This window comes from Leopardus geoffroyi, chromosome B2 (genome assembly GCF_018350155.1).
Source record: "Leopardus geoffroyi isolate Oge1 chromosome B2, O.geoffroyi_Oge1_pat1.0, whole genome shotgun sequence".
Classification (NCBI taxonomy): domain Eukaryota; kingdom Metazoa; phylum Chordata; class Mammalia; order Carnivora; family Felidae; genus Leopardus; species Leopardus geoffroyi.
Genome location: NC_059332.1, coordinates 35,735,234 through 35,758,274, shown reverse-complemented (window position 1 = coordinate 35,758,274; position 23,041 = coordinate 35,735,234). Strand labels below are relative to the sequence as shown.

General features: G+C 51.0%; 1 protein-coding gene across 4 annotated transcripts in view; it reads right to left on the bottom strand.

Moving 5' to 3' along the window:
* Positions 1-16,330: 16,330 nt before the first annotated feature.
* FGD2 (FYVE, RhoGEF and PH domain containing 2) overlaps positions 16,331-23,041 on the bottom strand; it is a 30,734-nt gene continuing 24,023 nt past the window's right edge. For 2 of the 4 annotated variants that reach the window (XM_045498027.1, XM_045498030.1), the window contains one exon: positions 22,265-22,740. In XM_045498027.1, coding sequence (XP_045353983.1) covers positions 22,525-22,740 — 216 coding nt within the window. In that variant the 3' untranslated portion in view covers positions 22,265-22,524. Of the gene's footprint in view, positions 16,530-18,710; positions 18,794-22,264; positions 22,741-23,041 lie in introns of those variants that run through there. The other 2 variants (XM_045498029.1, XM_045498028.1) reach the window with 2 other exon arrangements.

The window sequence follows — 23,041 nt, the reverse complement described above, 5'->3', positions numbered from 1 at the left end:
CCAGGCTGGTTCTGGCGGGCAGTGGGACAGGTCCCTGACAGCCAGGTGAGTCCTGGGTGAATCACCACTAATGAGATGGTGCGGGCCACGCCAAGCTGCTTCCCACACGGGCATCCGACAGGTCACTGCCTGTCGCCAGGAAACTCCCCAATAAGGATTGAAGCAGGACCCTGGGCTGGGGCTGCAGGAAGTGCCCGCCTCCCCTTCAGACCCCACCCATTCCTGAGGACTGAGTCGGCTCACCTGGGCTCCTTCACCCCTAGGCCTTGGCCAGATGCTAGTTTCTCAACCTTGCCTCCAAGATTTCGTTCCTAAAAGGAGTTTCGCTCCTTGCATCCCACACCCCTTCTGGGCAGGGCCTGTGTGTCACTAGCCGTGTCTGGGTCACTGAGCCCGCAGAGGGAAGGCAGCTGGGCCTGGCTAGACGCCCCCCCACCCCCACCCTCAGGCAGCTAGGAAGAGTCAATCAATCAACTGACCAGAGTTTATGGGGTGTGTGGACAGGAAAATGGGGCTTTTAAAACCTGACTGGACAGCGTGAAGTGGTCTTCATGACCACACCCCACCTGTCCCATTGGAGCCTTGGGCCCGCCGGAGCGCCTGCCCGAGCCCAGGAAGGATGACCATCCCAGGGCAGGGCATCGATTTTCGTGAACCTCCATTTCCTCATCTGCAAAGTGGGGCACGGCCTCCTGCCCTGTGGGCGGCTGCAGGGCCAGGATGAGATCATGGGCAGACAGAGCGAGGAATGCAGGTGGGTAGCCAGGCCTCCGCCCCGTAGCCCAGAAGATGTGGCTGGTGTGGCAGATGTCTGGGGCGAAAGCTGGCCAGGCACCGTCCCAGAGAGAAGGCGGCCGGCCTGTCTTCTTCCCTTCCTCTCAGGTCAAGGCCCTTGAGGCCCCAGCAGGCCCTCCTGCCCCAAACCCCAAAGAGCCCCTGGCTGGGTTGCCTCCCCCCAGTCCTCTGTGAGGTCCGAAATCCCTACCCTTATTCATTCATATCCCAGTAATGCACCTAGAGCTTTCAACAAATGTGTGCGTTGGTCAGTTATCAGATGTCCAAAGGGCACTGCTCGGCTGCCGGGCACGGTGCCTGGCGGATGGGTGCAAAGATGGGGAGGCCTGGCCCCCGTCTTGAGGGCACACAGGCTGGGGGACTAACAGTCTGGTAAATGCACCGCGCGGGCAAACACCCGCAGGGCTCCCACGCACGCACGTATCTATGCCGGGGGCCGCGAGCGCTCAGAGAAGGGAGTGGCCGGTGGGGTGAGGGTAGGCATGGGGCAGAGCCTCACAGAGGAGGGGTGGCCTGAGCCGGGCTGCCTTTGGACTTTGCTGACCCACAGTTGTCAGTTAACCCTCACAGCAGCCGTGTGATGCCTGCAGCACAGGCATCATCCCGCCCGTCTTATGGATGACAAAACCGAAGTCCAAAGAGGTGAAGTGACTTGCCCAAGGCCTCAGTGATTTTGAGTGGCAAGGGCTCATCTGCAACTCCAGGTCCCCGGCCCCGGTGCAGGGGTCTCTCATGCCCTGCCTGGAGTTTCTTCCTCTCCTCCTGCATTCGCTTGCACGGCCAACACGACACGGGTATTACTGTGTGCGGGGAGCCGCCCGCAAGCTGGCGATTGAGAGGCAGCAAGAAGCAGCCTAGAGGAGAAAACACACACGTACACGGATGGTGAAACCTTTCGTTCAATTTCCCATTCGATCTGTTCACTGAGTACCTGTTGTGCGCCAGGCAGTCCAGCAGGTGCCGGGGATACAGCAGTGAACAAAATAGGCCGAGAGTGCTGCCCTCATGGGGGTTTTCTTCCAGGAGGCCAGCAGATCAAGGAAGTGAGCGGTACTCCTGAAGGAACATGATGCAGGGTAAGGGAACGGAGTGGCCAGGGCGCTATTTTAGACAGCGTGGTCAGGGAAGGCCTTTCCAAAATAGGTCATATTTGCTGGTGGTTGTTTTTTGAGACGACGTGTAGGCAAGGGAGGCCTGTGGATAGCTGAGGAAATATACCAGGCAAAGAGCACAGCAAGTGCAAAGGCCCTGAGGCAGGAGTGTGCGTGAGGTGTTCAGAGGAACATTAGGGAGCTGAGTAGGGAAGGGAGGGAGCGATATGAGGCAAGGTCAGGGAGGTCATGGGAGTGGGGGAGGCACAGATCCTTAAAGGCCTTATAGGTCATTTAAGGTCTTTGCTCTTATCCCCCAGTGAGATAGGAGCCACTGGAGGGTTTTGAGCTGAGGATTGACCTGGTTTGGGCCAGGTTTTAAAAAGATCTCTCCGGCTGCTGGGGAGAGGAGACTGTAATGAGGCAAGAAGTGGGGGTGGGCAGGGAGACCATGCCCGGCTATTGAGATCACCCAGGCAGAGTTGGGTCATGTTGTAGGGGTAGAGTGGGGAGAAGTGGGCACATTGAGGACGTTCTGAAAGTAGCCCCAACAGCCTTTGCAGGCCGACTGGACATTAGGTATGAAAGCGAGGGTTCAAGAGGGATTCTGGCTCCAAGAGCAGGAGGGCGGGCTTGCCCAGGCTGTGTCTGGACAGAGGTGCCACATCCTTCGTCCGGAGCGTGGCACGGAGCATGGCGCCGCCTGGGCTGGTGTCAGCGTTGGACAGTGCCGGGCCCTTCTTCCCTCCCTGCGGCTTGCTTGGGCTGCCTTGATTCATTTCAGAGGTTGTGAATGGGGTCCAGCAGCTTCCATGACCTTCCCATCTTAGGTGGGACCGACAACCTGCACGATGGGGTTAGGAAGCACTTTATCCATAGGTATCAAGGGTCTTAAAACTTTTCATGCTCAAAAAAGATATACAAATCAATAAGATAAATAAACAAGAAATAAAACTCTTCATGCTCTTTGATCCAGCGAGTTCCTTTCTAGAAAGTTCCCTTGGGGATGTCACTTGAAATGTTGGCAGCATTTGATCAAGACCTCCACTTAGATTGTTGTGCTGTCCTTAAAATCACGTGCCCTAAGACTTTCAATGGCAAAGGACAACACATCGGCTGCGATGTTAAGTGGATACAATACTGTGCATGAGACACATACACAAGGAAAGAAATAGACTGACAGTGATGATCTCTGAGCCACTGGATCTTGGACTGATGATTTTTAAAAATTTTTTAATGTTCATTTATTTTAGAGAGAGAGAGTAGGAGAGGGGCAGAGAGAGAGGGAGACACAGAATCAGAAACAGGCTCCAGGTTCCGAGCTGTCAGCCCAGAGCCCGACGCGGGGCTCGAACCCACGAACCACGAGATCACGACCTGAGCTGAAGTCAGACGCTTAACCGACTGAGCCACCCAGGCGCCCCTGGACTGCTTATTTTCATTTTCTTCTTTATAATTTTTTCAAATCGTATTAATGTTCTAAGATGGACATGCGTTGCCTTTATGATAATTCGATTAAAAAGCAGTATTTTAAAAAAGACGGAGAAAGGAAATGTGGGTTCCCAGAAGCTGAGGAAGCACAGCAGAGGCCAAGCTGGGAAAAGAGAACTGATCGACCCATCCCTTCGAGGGACAGCCAGGCAGTCCTGCTGTCCAGCAGCTGGCCCCTGGGCTCACCGCCTCCAGTGTGACTCTTCGGGGCTGGAGGAGAGAACACAGCCAGGTCCAGAGACCCCCCCTCCCCTTTACTGCCCAGTCACCCCTGCCCCCTGCCACACACACACACACACACACACACTCCTCCCTTGGGCCCCTGCAGGCCTCAGAATTTGCTCCTCCTTCTCCTCTGTTTCTATTACATCTCACCAGAGGCCGGATGCTTTTGTCCTGTGTGTGTCTCCCCTGACTGCCTATGAGCATCATAGGATCGGGTCATGATCCAGGGGTTCTCAGAGTGTGGTCTCCAGATGGCAAGAACCCATTAGAAAGGCAAATTCACGTGTCCCACCTCAGACCTACTGAATCTGAACCTCTGGAAGGGGTGCCCAGCAATCTACTTTAACAAGCCTTCCGAGGTTACAGTTTGAGAGCCACTGCCTTATGGTACAGCCCCACGGTGGCCCATGTTTTACGTTGATTATTTCACTGTACAGATTGCCCTGATTCCCACTTACCAGAGAAATGCGTTAAGAGAGGGTAGGGGACCCGTCCAAGGTCACACAGACAGCCAGAGCCAGAGCTGGGAGTGTGAGCCCATGCTTTTCTTTTAACCTTTATGCTTTTCCGTTGCCTGGACGTCAGGCTCTCCTGTGAGGTCCAGCTTGGCATTGGGCATACAGAGTGCCATGGACACGGGGGTTGAACCGTGGTATCAGAGCCCTGGCTGCTCAGTTGGAAGACCAGACTGATTCGGCATGAGACCCAGGCAGTCCTGGTCCCCCTGTGGGATAAGGGAGGCTGCTGTGCCTGCTGAGGGCCCCTCTGGTGATGACAGCCAGAGCCGGTCAGGGCGGATGAACACTGCAGAGGAAGGGCGCAGCGCCACCTGCTGGCCGGAAGGACACAATCCATGATGCTGGTGCATAGAGGCAGGGACCCACAGACACACATCTCAGGGACACCATGACGGGCATGCACGTGTCTCCTCCCACTGCACGTGGGCGTCCACATCCACACGTGGATGTCTGGGCCTGTGGGCACGTGGGGGCTCTCAACCACACAGCCTGGCAGATAGCATTAAATTCACTCATTTACTCCCTCACCAAATGTTCATTGAGATCCGCCAAGCCCCCCGTCGCTGCCCCTCAGGATCCTACGGGCTGGGCGATGGTCAAGAGACTAGAAACCACAAGGTGATGTAGATAAAGTCTGGGAGTGGTGCACCCATTGAGGTCACGGAGGCAGCCCCTAACCCGTCTGGCCTGGGGCTGGGAGCAGGGAGGGCCTCTCTAGGCCATCCGTGGCCCCCTGGGACTTGCGTGAGCAGGAGACAGCTGGGTGAAGGAGGCTGTAGCTCATCAGGTCCAAGCTCAGAGAAGCGGGAGAGGAGAGCCAGGGCCCTCAGCACGGGGTCGTATACACCGGCCACAGAGCCTGGGCTCTGTCCTCCAGGTAGCGGGAAAGCATGCAAAGTTGTCGGCGAGGGTGCTATGGCCAGATTCTGTATCATACTGATGTGTTTGTACTAAAGCTTAGGACTTGAGGGTGTCTCGGCTTCTCCTGGGGCCGGGCCTAGGATGTGACCTGTGCCTACGTACTATTTCTTCTTACTGCAGCACTGCCCCCAGACATGTCCGGGGCGGGGCGGGGCGGGGGGAAGAGACCCCCCCCCCGCCCCGTTCCCCAGAGAGAAGCCTGTGTCCAGTCTAGAAACGAGTGAAGCAAACAGCAGCCACTGTTAAGTCAGGCATCCGTGCGTGCCTGGTAGATGTCCTTCCTTCACTCCCTAGGCTCTCTGACACAGCACAGAGGGTATGGCCTCTTCCAGAATGTCGCTCCCTGTGCCCACTGGGTACCCCCAATGCCTCTACTACAGAGTGCCTCTCTGAGGGGTAGAACTAGAGGGACGAGTTTTGACAGGTGGCGCGTATAGTAGGGAATCTAGAGCCCAGGGGCAGGGTGTTTTGGTGAAAAGGCCCGTGGCTGGGGGAGGGGGTGGCTTCCGTGGGGAGACAGCCTGGGCAGCTGAGGGAAAGGGGAGCAGCGTGAGGACGCCAAGGAGAAGTTGGCAGGTGGTGCCCAAGAGAAAATATTCCAGCTCCCCAGGAGCCTATCTGATGGCTGTGACTTTGTCAATGGCTGGTTCTCCACCAGCCTGGCCCTTGGCCTGGCCCCCTGCTCCCCCCGCCCCCCCCCCCCCCCCCCCCCCCCCCCCCGCCGGCCTGCGGTTTTCCTCAGTAGAGAAGCAGTGGCAGCTTCCGAGAAACCCCACCAAGACTTTCCTGTCAGGGCAACTCCAAGTTCCTCTTACTGAGGAAGGGGAAGTGGTGGAGTTTCTCCTAAGGGGTTTCAGTTTCTTTCTAAGAAGCCGGAGTGTCCCAACTCCAGGGCGCTTGGTGGCGGAGGCAGATGTTAAAGGGACAGAGCTTTGGCTCCAGGGGCTTTCCCACCTGGGTTCCAACCAAAGTGCATTTGTTGGGGCCTGGTATCGGAAGTTCCAGAAGACGAAACCGAGGACGTGTGTTTCGCAGGCCCTTTCCCACGGCCCCACCTTTCTTCCTCTCCAGGGACACAACCCCAAGCCCCCTCGCCGCTCCCACCGTCAGGCACAAACTGTGGCCTGCCTTCCCTCAGGGACACCAGGGTAGGAAACTTATTTCTTCAACCCTCAAAGCCAACTTCTTCTGAGCCCTGCCTCCTCGGGGCCCGGCCGGGCAACTGAAAATCTGGCCCAGATGAAGAACTGACTCCAGCTTAAGGCCGATGCCTGTCCAGGGGATGTGCCCATTTTGGAGGCCCCCCTGTTTCATAAGGACAAACTGCGGGAGCCCAGAGAACTGACAGCAGCCTTCTTACGAAGACGCCCTGGCTTGGGGGTGAAGTAAAAGCCCTTCGCATTATTCGAACAATAGCCACCATTGATAGGGAGCGCTTACTGTGTGCCAAGTGTTTTGCATGAATTTCCTCCTGTATTACCCACAATGACCCCCTGACGAAGACACCATCATGATCCCTGAAGTCGAGCCACCTGCCCAGCTCACAGCCCAGGAGCCCATTCTTCCCAGTAGACCTCTTCTCAGAAGGGGGTGGGGTGGGGAGGAAGAGTAACAGACCCCCAGAGGAGCTGGCTGGGAAGGTCTGACCTCTGGTATCGCAAAGCTTCTCACCACAGCCTGAGCCTCTCTGAGAGGTCGGGAGCAAGCCGTCCATGGCCGGGGCTGTCCCCAGGGTGGGAGGAACTCCCGTGGCCTCTTTTATTTTCCTCTCACGGGCATCGCTCTTTGCCAATACATACGTTACGGGGACAGTGGGGGGATTCCCCCGAACCGTGATGCTCTTCCGTTCAAAAACATTTGCCTGGAGGGCCGCTGCGGCGTGACAAGGAAACACACAGCTGCTGGTGGCGGAAGGGCCTGACTCAAACGAAAGAGGACCCTCAGCGGGTGGCCAGGTTTCGTCAATAAAGATACAGGAGGCCCACTTCAATTTGATTTTCAGATAAACAACAACATTCGGGATATCCTGACACTAAAAAAAAAAAAAAAAAAATTGTTTCTCTGAAATTCAAATTTAACTGGGCATCCTGTTTTGTGTCTAGCAACCCCAGACCCTCAGCACCTGGGGCAAAGCCTTCCCCAAGGTCCCAGCGGGGTGCTGTGGAGAGAGAGAGACACACAGCACAGCTGGGAGAAAAACACTGACCTGGGTGGAAAGCAAACCTGGGATTGTCAATGGTCAGAGAAGGGTGGAAACACGCTGCTTAAAGTGTGAGCAATCTCAAAATCTCCCTCTCAACCTAGGGCCGAGTGCTGCGTTCAAGTTCCACAAAAATGCACGGGTGCTCCAGAAGAAGACTCTCTTTCCTCTGGGCCCCGGTTTTCTCATCTCTGTAATGGGGGGAGGTTTGGATGCCATGATGGCTAAAGATTTCCTAGCCCTTGGCTTTTCCAGCCCAGGGGAAATCTGCTGGAAGCAAGGGGAGGTGCCAGCTCACCAAGGAACAAGTTTAAAGAGGAGGAAGATGCTTGGAAAAGGGCAGCCCTCTTACCCTACAGCCCCGGAAGGAGATTGGAGCATCGTGACTGGACATTGGGTGCCTGGGGGCTCCTCCTGGGTCGGGCACACCCAGTGCCCACTGGACCTCCTTAGAAGGGGCCCTAGGGACCCCCCACAGCTGCATCAATCGCTACGGTGCCCAGGACCAGCCAGCTTTTCAAACATCCACGGAGACACTTGAGCCACAGTGGGGCCGGTTACTAGCTCCCAAACAAGAACATATTATAAAGACGAAACGATTAAATGTCTACAAAAGGTTAACTAGACAATTGCAACTCAGCTTCTATAGTTTATGCAGATGATACGTGACGTGGCCAGTGGGTGGATCTGAGTACTTCTGAGGGATGTGGCCTTTGAGAGGAAGAATGCCCAGAGGCCTTTAAAGCCCCACAAAGGGCAGTCTCTGGGATGTGGTGACCACGCATTCCCTCCAGACCAGCAACGGTATTCCAGGATCTGATGGCAGCGTGGGGTGAACTTCAGCAGCCAGAATCTCTGGGCATACACGTGGTGGGCAGGTCTGGGGAGGGCCCCGCCGAAAGGACTGTCAGGGTCCCAAGTGGTCCCTGGAGAGGGGATTGGTGAGACTGTGCTGTGGCCTCAGGGCCAGGCTGCCGCTCCACGCAGGGCTGCAGCCTTGACGGGGAACTGGAGGCCATCTCTCGAGCCAGGTCCCGGGTGCACCTCAGGCCGGCAGGGCACTGGGGTTACTTCTGGGCCTGCTGGAAAGGGGGGGGGGTGCTACCGTGCGGCCAACAGCGGTGGACCTGAGCGGCTGCAGGTGCCCCAGTAATCCCCGTCAGCTCCACACCTCACAGCTATCACCAGGAGATAAGGGTCTTCGCTGCGGACGACGGACATGTTCTCCGTCTTCCGTAAACGTGTATCCCTGGGGAACTTGGTGTGTTGGTTTGTTAGGGCTGCCGTAATAGAGTACCACCGCCAGGTGGTTTAAACACCAGAACTGAATTTTCTTGCCGTCCTGCTGCTAGAACTTTCTTACCATCCACCCCTTAGAATGAGGTGTTTGTTAGCGGGGTTGGTTGGCTTCCCTCCATGCCCATTCGTGTCCTCATCACATCGTTTTCTAAGGATACCACCAGTCGTATTGGATTGGGGCCCACCCATCTGACCTCATTTTACCGTAATTGCCTCTTTATTTATTTTAAACTTTATTTATTTATTTTGAGAGAGAGAGAGAAAGAGAAAAAGAGCATACGTGGGGGAAGGATAGAGAGAGAAGGAGAGACAGAATCCCAAGCAGGCTCCACGCTGTCAGCACGGAGCCCCGACGTGAGGCTCGAACCCGCAAACCGTGAGATCATGACCTGCGCCGAAACTAAGAGTCGGATGCTTCACCGACTGAGCCACCCGGGCGCCCCAACACTTGGCGATTTTTAACCTACGATGGACGTGAAAACAGTGTGCTCAGTGTGCTGACTCTGGAAATGGAGTTTGGAGACTCGTCCCAAGATCACAGCTCAGTGATGACCACCTTCCTCTAGAGATCCTGGGACCTCCTCTGCCTACCAGTTTTGATCCGGAGTAGTTTGAGGACAGCTTCCGGACGCGGCCCCCACTGGCCAGCAGGCTGGGAAGGGGTCAACGTCGTGACCAGATTCGAGGACTTCTTAGCAGGGTGGGCTGCTTTCTCTACCCGATGAAGGTCCGGTGATCTTTGCCCTTGAAGAACTGTCCTCTTTAAAAAACAAAGTTGCAAATTCTCGACCCAGAGCTGCTATTTATAGGATCATCCATGAATCTTTACAAAAAAAAAACAATAGAGAGACAAACTTTTAGCCTTTGTATTTTTCCGAAAGTAGCACGTGTTTGTTTTTGAAAACACAGATGAAAAAGGAGAAAACAAAATTAACGAGTCAGACCTCCCAGAGATTACCACTGTTAACATTTCTCAATCTGTATCTATCCATGTGTCTTGATCTACATCTCCCTCTAGGTTTGTATGGTTACATTTACTTTAAAGATAAGATTAAGTAGTACCATTTCATAACTTCTTATCAATTACTATATCATGATCACTTCACTGGGCACAGAATTGTTCTCTCCGGCACCCTTTTCTTTTCTTTTCTTTTTTTTTTTTTTTTCCTTCTCTTTTCTTCTCTTCTCTTTTCTTTTCTTTTTCCTTTTCTTCTCTCTTTTCTTTTCTTTTCTTTCCTTTCCTTTCCTCTCCTTTTCTTCTCTTCTCTTCTCTTTTCTTTTTCCTTTCCTTTCCTTTCCTTTTCTTGTCTTTTCTTTTCAGAGAGAGAGCATGCAAGCAGCAGAGGAGGCAGAGGGAAAGAGAGAGAGAGAGAGAGAGAGAGGATCCCAAGCAGGCTCTGAGCTAAGCAGGGAGGCTCCCACGACCCTGGGACTATGACCAACTGGAAATCAAGAGTTGGACACTCAACCGACTGAGCTACCCAGGTGCCCCTCCACCACCATTTGTGATGGTGGCACAGTATGAGAGTGGCATAAGCTATTCAATAAACTTCCTATTGCTGAATACTTGGGTTGTTTACCATTTGCATGTATTAAAGTTTATTTTTTCAAGCAATCTCTACCCCCGACATGGGGCTTGAACTCACGACCCCAAGACCAAGAATCACATGCTCCTCCAACTGAACCAGCCAGGAGCCCCACCATTTTCATGATAGTAAATGAAGTGGCAGCACCCTCACAGCTAAATCTTTGCCATGATTATTTACTAAGGATAAATTCCTAGAAGTGAAACTTCTGTGTTGAAGAGAAAGCACTATTTAAACATTTTAAACTTTTTGGGGGGATATATTCATAAGGTTCAAATTTCAAAGGCATTTCCCCACCTCTGTTCTCGAGATATTTTGCATGTATATAAATTATACATATGTATATAGTATATGTGTATGTATATATACACACACAAGTATAAAATACAGGTGTATTCTCTATACACCTATAGAGAATACACAGGTATTCTCTATGTATAGAGAATTTTTCACAAATGGTACCATCCCTCTATATACTATTTTGCACTTTGCATTTTTCACCTAACATATTATCTTGGAGGACTTCCCATGTCAGTACCTAAAGAGCTTCTTCAGGGTGTCTGGGTGGCTCAGTCAGGTAAGGGTCTGACCTGGGCTTAGGTCATCATCTCACGGTCCGTGAGTTCAAGCCACGCTTCTGGCTCTGTGCTGATAGCTCAGAGCAGCCTGGGGTCTGCTTTGGATTCTGTGTGTCCCTCTATCTCTGCCCCTCCCCCCACTCACGCTCTGTCTCTCTCTCCCTCTCAAAAATAAATAAACATTAATTTTTTTTTTTAAAAAAAGGGGGCTTCTTCATTTTTTTTTTAACAACCGAGTAGTATTTCATTGTAGGCATGTGCTATAATCAACTTAAATAGTCCCCTCTTGATGGACATATAGGTTGTTGTATTAATTATATATGGCTGTATAAGAAATCACCCCAAAACATAGCGACAAGAGACAACAATAAAAATTTATTTTCTCTTAGGTTTTCTGTCGATCAGAACTTTGAGAAGGACTGAGCTGGATGGTTCTCACTCGGGGTCTTTCAGGAGGCCACGGTCAGATGTTGGCTGGGGCTGCAGTCATCTGAAGGAAGGTCCATTTCTGAAGTTACTCATGTAACCGGCAAAGGAGGACCAGCTGAGGGCTGGCTGCCTCAGTTGCTCTAAGGATGGACCTTTCTAAGGAGCTGCTTAGCGCATCCTGGTGACATGGCAGCTGACTTCCGCAACGTGAGTCTGGCCAAGGAGCCAAGGTGGAAGCGGCAATGCCTTTTACAACCTAGCCTTGTGAAGTCACACCCTTTCACTGCATTCTATTGTATTCTATTGGTTATGGCAACTACATAGGTTTGTCCGGGTTCAAGAGGAGATGGGATCAGTGCTTCCATCTTCAGAAAATATAATCTGCCATACACCATTTCCAATATTTTGCGATTACAAAAAAAGTGCTGGTGAATACATTTTAAAGACCTTTGATGTGGATTACCGTATTCCCTCTAGAAAGTTGTACCAATTCGGCCTCCCCCTAGTGGCGTTTGGGAAAGCCCATTTCTTCACATCCTTACGACTACATAGCTTATCTTTTAAAAATCTTTGCCAATTTGCTATGTAAAGAAATGGTACCTCATTGTTGTAAAATATTCTTATTAAGAAAGTGAAAGACCTAATTTTGAGTATCGCTATCTGTTGGGGCTGCCCTAACAACCTACCGTGAACTGGGGTGCTCGAACAACCTAAGTTTATTTTCTCATAGTTCTGGAGCCTGCGAGTCTGTGATTAAGGTGTCAGCAGGGCTTGGTTTCTCTTGAGGCCCCCCTCCTTGACTTGCAGTCAACTTCTCTCTATGTCCTCCCTTGACTTATTCCCTGTGTATATCATCCCTGATGTCTCTTCCTCCTTTTATAAGTTCTATTGGATTGAGGCTCACTTTTTTAATTTTTTATTTATTTTTTAGAGACAGAGAGAAAGAGTGCATGCATGAGTGGGAGAGAGGGGCAGATGGACAGAGGGAGGGAGGGAGAGAGGAGAGAGAGAAAGACAGAGAGAGAGAGAATCTCAAGCGGGCTCCACACTTAGTGTGGAGCCCGGTGTGGGGCTTGATCCCACAACCCTGGGATCATGACCTGAGCCATAATCAGGAGTTGGATGCTCAACAGACTGAACCACCCAGGTGCCCTCAGGGCTCACTCTTATGACCTCATTTAATTTTAATTAGCTCTTTAAAAGCCCTGTTTCCAAATATAGTCACATGGGGGGATTAGGGTTTCAACAGATGAATTTGGGAGTGGGGGGACACAATTCAGTCCATAATAGTATCCCTACTGACTTGCTGAGTAATCCTGGGCCAGTAATATATTTTTCTGTGCCTCAGTCTCCTCACACGTTTAATGAAGATATGGCACATTCATTCTTCCTCTTCCTCACTGGATCGTCATGACATTAAATTAAATAGTACATGGGAAGATGAACATAATTATTAACACATAAGATACTTGTAATTCTGGGTCTCACAATTCTGAGTTTGCCTAACAGGAGAGACCCTTTGTAGACTCACATAGTAAATTCATAGGGTAAAGGGATGTATACGCTATCTGATGCTGTGTAACAAACCATCCCAAAACTGAATGACTTTCTTGCAGGTCTGTGAGTTGGCTGGGTGGTTCTTCTTCTGGTCTTATTCGTGTAGCTGCAGTCTGCTTACTGCTCAGCTCACTTGGGTGGTCTCGACCTGCTGGGCTGGGATGCCTAAACCTTTCTCTCCCTGGGGTCTTTCATGCTGGGCTTCTTCACATGATTCTAGAAACATTCCAAAAGACAGGGGTGGGGCTAATTCCGTTGGGGGCCGTTATTGTAACAATGCTCCACAAAGTCCATACGGTGGGTCAGCATGTCCCACACATGCACCTAGAGACCAATGAGCTATGGCCTCACTCTTGGCAACAGTCTGGTGCCTGCCAACTTGTTTCTAACTCCGTGCTCAGCCAGTCCAGCTCCAAAGCTCTGCCCATTGGCTGTGTCTTTGGTTTGGGGCCCTGTGTATGCTCTTTGGCCTTGCTGCTGCATCTGAAGTCTTGGATTTGGATTATCTTTTAAACTTTTTTTTACGTTTATTTATTTATTTTTGAGAGAGTGTGTGAGCAGGAGAGGGGCAGAGAAAGAGGGAGACAGAGAACCTCAAGCAGGCTCCGTGCTGTCAGCCCAGGGCCCAATGAAGGGCTTGAACCTCTGAACAGTGAGTTCATAACCTGAGCCAAAAACAAGAGTCAGATGGTTAACTGACTGGGTGACCTAGGCACCCCTGGATTATCTCCTAGCCTTCCTGCTCCTGACCGCACCCTACTCTGCTTCCTGGAACTCCCAGCCCAGCCCAGCCCCCTCAGCTGCACCTTTAGCTGACCTGCTGTCTCCCCTGGGGAAGTTTATATACCACCAGAGGATTCTCTTGATCAATTCCTGGAAAACTGCTTAATGCATCTCAAAGTACAAAATATTTCTTTTCTCTTTTATTCACCCCAAACTAATAAGCTCCAATAATGCAGGCCTTCGAGAAATTCCACAATTTGTGTTCCACATTTTAGTCACTTTGTGTGTGTGCGTGTGTGTTTGTTTTTGTTTTGTTTGGTTTTGGTTTTTTGGTCTCTCACACATGTCCTTTAGAACTCATGAATTATTAACTCTTTTGCACTGTTGGTGGGAATGCAAGCTGGTGCAGCTGCTCTGGAAAACAGTATCGAGGTTCCTCAAAAAACTAAAAATAGAATTACCCTATGACCCAGCAATAGCACTACTAGGAATTTATCCAAAGGATACAGGAGTGCTGATTCACAGGGGCACATGTACCCCAATGTTTATTAACAGCGCTATCAACAATAACCAAATTACGGAAAGAGCCCAGATGTCCATCCACTGATGAATGGATAAAGATGTGGTTTATATACACAATGGAATACTACTTGGCAATGAGAAAGAATGAAATCCTGCCATTTGCAACAGCGTGGGTGGAACTGGAGGGTATTATGCTAAGTGAAATAAATCAGTCAGAGAAAGATATATGTTTTCACTCACATGTGGAATTTGAGAAACTTAACAGAAGACCGTGGGGGAAGGGAAGGGGAAAAAATAGTTTCAAACAGAGAGGGAGGCAAACCATAAGAGATTCTTAAATACAGAGAACAAACTGAGGGTTGATAGGGGAGGGGCGGGGGAGAGGAGAAAATGGGTGATGGGCATTGAGGAGGGCACTTGTCGGGATGGGCACTGGGTGTTGTATGTAAGTGATGAATCATAGGGATCTACTCCCAAAGCCACGAACACACTGTGCACACTGGAAGCTAACTTGACAATAAATTATATTAAAAAAAAAAAAAAAGGAATCTCAAGCAAGAAGACACTGACTCCTATAACTAAACAGCAGTCCAGAGTCTAAGGGGAAAAAAAGTCAATAGAAAATCTTGCGCAGCCAATGGATTCTAAGAGACATATTCAGTTCTATGTTTCTGTTGTTCTTAAAAATCCCTGCATCGCATTCTATTTTGTGCTCTTTAACTTCTCAATAAAGTACAACTAGACTTTAAAAAAAAAAAGAACTCATGACTTATTGAGAATATAAACGTATGATATTGTCACTGATAAGGGCTCCAAAAGGAAAAGATAATACCAATAAGACCAATATACAAACCCAGGATGGTTTGGGTAGGCTGTGAAAAGTTACATGAATCATATTTGCCTAATCGAATCATTTTTTTAAAAGAAATATCTTTTCAACTTTTTAAACATTAGTTTATTATTGAGGGACAGAGAGAGACAGAGAATGAGCAGGGGAGGGGCCAAGAGATGGGGAGACACAGAATCCGAAGCAGGCTCCAGGCTCCGAACTGTCAGCGCAGAGCCTGACGCGGGGCTCGAACTCACAAACCACAAGATCATGACCTGGGCTGAAGTTGGACACTCAACCGACGGAGCCACCCAGGAGCACCCCGAATCGTATTTTTTGATGTAGTAGCAGGACTAGCTGCCTAAGGACCCTCAGAGAGCTGTAAGGCAGAGCATAGAATTATTTGATAATAGGGGCACCCGGGCGGCTCAGTCGGTTAAGCGTCCGACATTGGGTCAGGTCGTGATCTTGCGGTTTAGTGAATTCGAACCCCACCTCGGGTTCTGTGCTGACAGCCTGGAGCCTGCTTCTGATTCTGTCTCCCTCTCTCTCTGTCTCTCCCCCACTTGCACTCTGTCTCTCCCTCTCTCTCTCAAAAATAAACATTAAAAAAAAATTTAAGAATTATTTGGTAATAAAATTTGGATTTTATGTAAACCAAGTGTTTGTAAGGGGCAGCGTTTTGGTAAAGATACTGCCGATTGTTAAAATGATTCCAGTGCTTTAAGACGTATTAAGTTAAAAAACATGAAGAACAGGACAATTGCATCGTCAAGTGCTTTTTTTGTATAAAGGAGAGAGAGAGAATATATATACTGTAACGTAACGTAACACAATATAACATAACTGTGTGTGTTTGTGCGTGGGTACACCTGTCTCCTTTCTTTGGAGATATCTGTAAGAAGCCAGTAATAGCGACTCTTAGGGTAAAAAATGGGTATCTGACTGCAGGATAGAAGGGAGATTTTTCTTTTTTTTTTTTTTTTTTTTAATTTTTTTTTTTCAACGTTTATTTATTTTTGGGACAGAGAGAGACAGAGCATGAACGGGGGAGGGGCAGAGAGAGAGGGAGACACAGAATCGGAAACAGGCTCCAGGCTCCGAGCCATCAGCCCAGAGCCTGACGCGGGGCTCGAACTCACGGACCGCGAGATCGTGACCTGGCTGAAGTCGGACGCTCAACCGACTGCGCCACCCAGGCGCCCCAGAAGGGAGATTTTTCAACTTATCCTTTGCCCCTTTTGAATTTTGTACCAAAAATAAATCAATACTGTGGGAGCAGGCATTGCCTGGGGGCGGGACATAAGGGAGCCCTCCCGGGGGGAAGTGGGTCCTGGGCCTTGGTCTGAGTGGTGATTATGTGCGTGAACACATGTGGAAAGTCATCAGTCCATACACTTAAGATCCGTGCGCTTTACTGTAAGTTGTATTTCCAAGAAAGTGATGTATTTTCATGAAAAAAAAATATGAAATATATTAAAAATGATTTTTAAAAGACAAATGATTTTTTTTAAAGACCAGGATTTAGTGCCTTGTTTCACAAAAGTAGATGTGTTTCTGGAAAGTTTCCTTATGCCAGTTTCTATAAACCAAATTATAATTTCCAACTGGTTTCTACCATAATGTCTAAGATGTGCTCGTGGACTTCATTCCAGGGCTGGGCTTGATGTGAGCTTAAGTGCCTGCTGGAGTGAACCCTCCGCCCTCCGAGACTGTGCTCGATGGTCGTGGGAGAGAGGACAGGTGATGAGTCTCCCTGAAAAGCCTGGGAAATAGGGGCCCAGCAGAGAATAAAGGAGGAGAAGTCACTCCCCGAGCACCTCCGCCCCCGAGAAGGAGCTTACTGGGCGCCACACGCACTGGGCCCACTGAGGCAGAGAACCCTTCCGAGAAGCCAGAGAGAACGTGAAAATGGGAAAGGAGAACCCGATGCTAATCGCCCACTCGTGTCCTCAGCCCTTTACGGCCTTTGAAGCCCTTTTACACCCATGATATCTTTTGACCCTGAAACAAGCTTATTAATGCACAGTGCACGTGTTGGTCATCCTGTTTTATGAATGAGGAAGGAAGCTGGGGCCTGCAGAGTGAAGTCACGAGGGGGTGACAGGACCAGGACTCAACATCATGTTTTGAAAATTCGAAATCTGATGTGCTTCTTGCTGCTTCCCAGAGAGGTCACGGAGCCTCTACGACCAGTTCTGCTTCCCCACCGTGTGATGTGGGGCAAGTGGCCGAATCTCTCTGTGCCTCCTTATTCTCATCTGTACAATGGACTCGTGTGAGGATTCAATGAGCTGATACGTGGAAAGCACACAGTAAGTGCTCTTTAAACGTTAGCTCTTGGGAGGGCGCCTGGGTGGCTCATTCGGTGAAGCGTCCGACTTCAGCTCAGGTCATGATCTCACGGCCCAGGAGTTCGAGCCCCGCGTCGGGCTCTGGGCTGACGGCTCGGAGCCCGGAGTCTGCTTCGGATTCTGTGTCTCCCTCTCTCTCCGCCCCTCCCCCGCTCACACTCTGTCTCTGTGTCTCAAAAAATGAATAATGATCGGGCATCTGGGCCACCCTTGAGGGCTGTAAGCTCAAGACATGGGCAGGTGGGCCCAGGGTGCCAGGCTGGGTGTCCAATGGCGAAAATGAACAACCAGCTCTTTTTTCAGGGGGCGGAGGGGTGAGAGGGGCCGATTTGCCGATTTCCATGGTGAGTTCTCCCACTGTGACCGGTTTCAGAGAGGAGCGGGGTCCTGGGGTCCAGCCATGGGAGAGAGGCAGGCAGCAGTAAGGAAAAGGCCAAGGGATGAGGCCACGGTCAGAGTTAGGAGCATCTCGTCCTGGTCCCTGAGAGAGTCCACAGGAGTGCCACGTGGCCTTGCACACGTCATTTCACGTCTTTGACCTCCGGGCGCCTCAGTGGAAGAAAAAGAACACGTGGCCTGACAGAGCTAGTGTGAATCCAGACCAGAGGATAGGTTTTGAGCACTCACTCAAAACACAAGGGAGTCCTAGAGCACTCGCTCAAAACACAAGGGAGCCCTAGAACTCTTTTATGAGAGTCTATAGAGCTCCCTCTGCCAAGTTCTGGGGTGCAGGGATGAATAAAAGAGGGTCAGTGCTGGGGAAGGGCAGGCGTGAAGGTTCTAGAACTGCATCAGTGTGGCCATAGCAACGATTAGTAAGTACGGTGACTGCCTTGCCGTATCTGAGCCACACAATTCATCCCAACGGTCCGAGGACGGACTGTGGGCCAGAGGCTGGGAAACATGGTGAACAAGAGACAAAGTCCCTGCCCTCCAGGAACTTACATTTTCAGTGGTGGAGATAGATACCAGTCTTAATGCAAACTGGATAGAGCAGTATAGCTTTGGTGTGATGGAAGGAGCGAAGCAGTGTCGAGAGATGACCGGCTCAGGAACCAGTCCTGCCCTTTCGGAGTGAGCTATCAGAATCACCATCAAGCTGGGGCGCCTGGGTGGCGCAGTCGGTTAAGCGTCCGACTTCAGCCAGGTCACGATCTCGCGGTCCGTGAGTTCGAGCCCCGCGTCGGGCTCTGGGCTGATGGCTCAGAGCCTGGAGCCTGTTTCCGATTCTGTGTCTCCCTCTCTCTCTGCCCCCCCCCCCCGTTCATGCTCTGTCTCTCTCTGTCCCAAAAAAAATAAATAAACGTTGAAAAAAAAAAAATTAAAAAAAAAAAAAAAAAAGAATCACCATCAAGCTTTAAAAGTCTGATGCCACAGCCACAGCCAAACTCAGGGCTTCTTATTTGAGCTTGGGGTGCAGCCTGGGCATTGGGAGTGTTTCAAAAGATTCCCAAGTGATTTTAATGACCTAGACACTGAGCTCCCCTAGAGCCAGGACTTTGATTTTTTTCAACTTTTTATCCCCGGATCCTCCAGAAATACGGGCATCACAGCATACGGAGGCAGACAGAGCAGGAGGAAAGAGCTGATACCTGTGAACGCCTGTAATAATCACGGGTGGCCCGTCACTGTTCTGAATGCCGGACACGTATCCATTCAGTTGACACGTCAGTCCCTAGAGAGGTAGGACCATGGTTATCCCTCCTTTGACAGGTGAGGAAACCCCCACACGGAGTGGCGAAGCCTCGCCCAAGACAACGCAGCCCGTAAGTGGCAGAGCTGTGTGGTGGCCCGGACCCATTAATCCCTGGGAGATACTGCCCCCTAGTGCTAGCTGGGGTCAGACTTTGGAATCCGGTGGGCCTGGGTCTGAACTTCAATACATTCGTTACTCCCCGGCTGGGTGACCACGGACAGGTTATTCAGTCTTGCTCATCCGTAAAACGTGGTCGCTTGAAACAATGTCAAAAGGCCGTTACGGAATGAAGTGAGATGATGCGGGCCGAGTGCTCACCACATCCTAAAATAATAACGCCAGCAATGACGAACACAGGCAGAAATGAATGAGTGAATGAATGAATGCCATTCCTGGAGCCCCAGCATGCTGGCAGCAACGCCACCTCCTTGTGCCTGCGGAAGGGAGATTTCCCAGAAGGGGAGGCCTTCCAGCTGACTCGGGGTCCACCAGGCCCTCCAGAGATGCCCTCGCCCTGATACCCGCCAGCCTTCTCTCTTCCGTCTGAGTTCTCCCGCCAGGGTGGGGGTGCATGGGCACCAGAGCTCCCAGACTGCTGGGGAACCTCCAGATTTTTAGAGGTAGGGACCTTTCGCAGAAGAAATTCAAAGCCCTCGGAGCCTCTGCCGCCTGACAGCCAGAGCCTGGGATGCACAGTGTCAGCGAGTGAGGAATCCAGGGTGAGGAGATGCCGGGAGAGGTCAAGGGCTGCCCGGGTCACGGGGGGCCATTTGGGTTCCCAGGGGACAACCCTCTCAGTGTCCGTGGCTCTCTGGTGGGACCCCCAAGTTCTGCCAAGTCCAGGCCCTCCCCTACCCTCTGGTCCTTTCACGTTTCCATGACCCTAACAAGTGGCCTAACAAGTGATCCCCTTCTCACTGGGTGCTCCCAGGTAGTGCTTCCCTGAGGCCACTCAGCCCCTGGGCTCTGGCACTGATGTCTTAGCAACCCTACGTAGCAGGTTGGGCCCCTTATGAAGAACAGGTGAGTCTTCCTTTGTTCCTTCCTTTATGTTCCTCTTAACATGGGAAACCACTTTTGTCCTTGGGATTATAGAAGTGATATGCGATAGTGAAAAAAATCCAAATCCACAGAAGCACCTAAAGAAGAAAGCAAATCAACCACTCCTGCAGTATATTGGGTAGCCCTTAAGATGGTGCAGATACAAAACGTCTCCATCCAAGCAGGACTGGAATATTCCACCGCACAATGGTTGGGAATGCTGCCTCTGCTACCCCATGTCATGTGCCCACAAACAAATTATTCAACCAATGAAGCCATGGTTTTCTCATCTGTAAAATGAGGATCCAAATTAGCACCTACTTCTAATATTATTAAGAATCAGGGGCGCCTGGGTGGCTCAGTCAGTTGAGCATCCGATTTCAGCTCAGGTCGTGATCTCAAGGTTGGTGGATTCGAGCCCCACATGGGTCTTTGGGCTGATGGGTGCAGAGCCTGCTTGGGATTCTCTGTCTCCCTCTCTCTCTGCCTCTCCCCCGCTCACAAGCTCTCTTTCTTTCTCAAAAACAAACATTTAAAAAAAAAAAAAGAGAAAACAGAAGAATCCAATGAAATAATCGCCTCCAAGGCTTGACACACAGTGAGCGTTTAAAAGTGTTCGATCCTTCTGTGGTTGTTCCTTGCTTAACGCATCCCGGCGGTCTTCCCAAGGCAGCACATTAACATTTAAGCCTTCCCTCCCAACAGCGGCATGGTTCGCTGCATGGATACAGCAGTTTGCCTGAGTCCCTCTGGATGGGCATAAGTTTATGGGCAAAGGTCTCCCCATTTGGATGGGTTATTTCTGTAGTCCTCAGTTTGGGAGAACTATTGTAAATCATGTCCATGAATCTTGTCGCACTGGCCTGTCTCCTTGCGGTAAATTCTCAGAATTGTAAACGTAAGTCAAAAGGTTAAAATGTTGGGATGTGCAGGGCTCAGGACTTGGACCTCTTCCTTCTGTTTCACACATGCTTCGATAGTCTTTTTTTTTTTTTTTTTTAAGTTTATTTACTTATTTTGAGACAGAGAGAGACAGGATGTGTGCACAAGCAGGGGGGCAGAGAGTAAGAGAGCGAATCCCAAGCATGTTCCGCGATGTCAGCGCAGATCCCAACTTGGGGCTCGAACTCACCAACTGTGAGATCATGACCTGAGCTGAAATCAAGAGTCGGACGCTCAACCGCCTGAGCCACTCAGGCGTCCCCGTTTGATGTACACTTTGACCCCCATCTCTGGGTTGACAGCTCCCACGTTTACATCCCCAGTCCAGACCTGGTACCTGGGCTCAGGCACACCACCACTGGACGTGGCCAGGAGTGGGTGCCTCAGCTATGACTTGTCCACGTCAGAGATCTGAGGTGCTGCTGCTCCCTGACCCGCCGCTTCCACGGCTTTCTTATCTCAGTCAACAGGAGCTCCATCCTCCATGCTGTCAGGTCAGAGGTCTCACTCAGTGTCACCTTTGGCTCCTTCCGCCTCTCTTACCATGTTCACCCTGTGAGGGAATCTCTGCTCTACCTTCAGAATAAATCCAGAATCCAGTCCCTCCTCATCGCCTCTCACCGGGGTTGGTGTCACAGCCTCTAAACTGTTTCCACCCTCGCCACATTCAGTCTGTCACAACAAGCAGCAGGGGGGAGTCTGTTAAATCAGATGCCCCGCCCCCTCTCGACTCTCCATCTCACTCAGCCCTTGGAGGGCCCCCACATCTGCCTCCCCTGACCTCACCTTTAGTTTAGGGATGATCTGACTATGATCCGATGTCTTCTCTTAGTTCCTTCCTGCCCACTCTGCTCCAGACATCCTGACCTCCTCACTGTTCTTCACATGTGCCAGACAGGCTCCCACCTCAGGACCTTGGCACTTGCTGTTCCTTCCACCCGGAATGCTCTTCCCTCTGATATCTGTGTGGCTCCCTTCCTTATTTCTTTCCTTAAGGATTTTTTTTTAAATGTATTCTTAATGTTTATTTATTTTTGAGACAGAGAGAGAGAGAGAGAGAGAGAGAGAGAGAGAACACGATCAGGGGAGGGGCAGAGAGAGGGAGACACAGAATCTGAAGCGGCCTCCAGGCCTGAGCCGTCAGCACAGAGCCTGATGTGGGACTCAGACTCACAAACCACGAGATCATGACCTGAGCCGAAGTCAGACGCTTAACCGACTGAACCATCCAGGCATCCCTTCTTTGGTATTTTTTAAAGGTCCCCAAGTGATGCTAATGTACAGCCCAGGCTGAGAACCATACTGGTGACCAACAGTCCTGGGTTATCTGGGACTTCCAGGTCTTAGCCCTGTTAAGTCCTATGTCCCCAGCACCACTTCAGCCCTTGAGCAAACAGGGATGCTCAGTTACCCCCTCCCCAAAGGAACAAATCCACGTTTTTCTGAATTCCAAGTCAAGACACAAGGTCTGGGCGCTGACGACTGGAAATCAGCCGTTTGTTTGTTTTTTAAAGTTTATTTATATTTTTAAGTAATCCCCACACCCAACATGGGGCTCAAATTTACGCCCCCCAGATCGAGGGTCACATGCTCTACAGACTGAGCCAGCCAGGCGCCCCTGGAAATCAGCTATTTGAAAGATCAGCTTGGAACCGTGGATGACAGAGGCCGCAGGGTCAGCCCGTGCCGGGAGCCGGACTCTGAAGGGGAGAGTGGCCAGCTGTGGGTCAGTCAGACAGGTCCCCATCATCGGGCCTCCCGGGGCTCCAGCCGCTGGCCGCCCGCTCCACGGCCTTCACCCAGCGGTCCCTCAGCTCCTCGGTTTCAGCCTTGAAAGTGTAGAGCTGGCCTGACTGTTGCAGCTGGAAGAGCCGGGGGTCTGCCTGGGTCCCAGCAGTCACCTGGTAGCCCAGCAGCGGGATGGAGGTGTGAGCCCGCATGTCCTGGGAGGGGAGGAGAGAGCCATGGGCCGCTGTCTTTCTGTTCAGCCCCAATGCCTCAGACAGCCGATTTGAAGGTGATAGCCACATCCCCACCTCTCACTTCCCAAACACCCACAAAGCAGGTGGACTGCCGGGAGGGCATCCAGGAAGAAGAGGACTGGCTGCCCGCTGGACAGAGTCTGGGCCCAGCTCTGAAAGCCACTAACCCTGACGGGAGGGAAGCATGTCCTCACTGGGGCTCAGCTTCCTCCTCGGGCACATGGGGCCAACAATAATACCTACCCCATACACACATGAACTG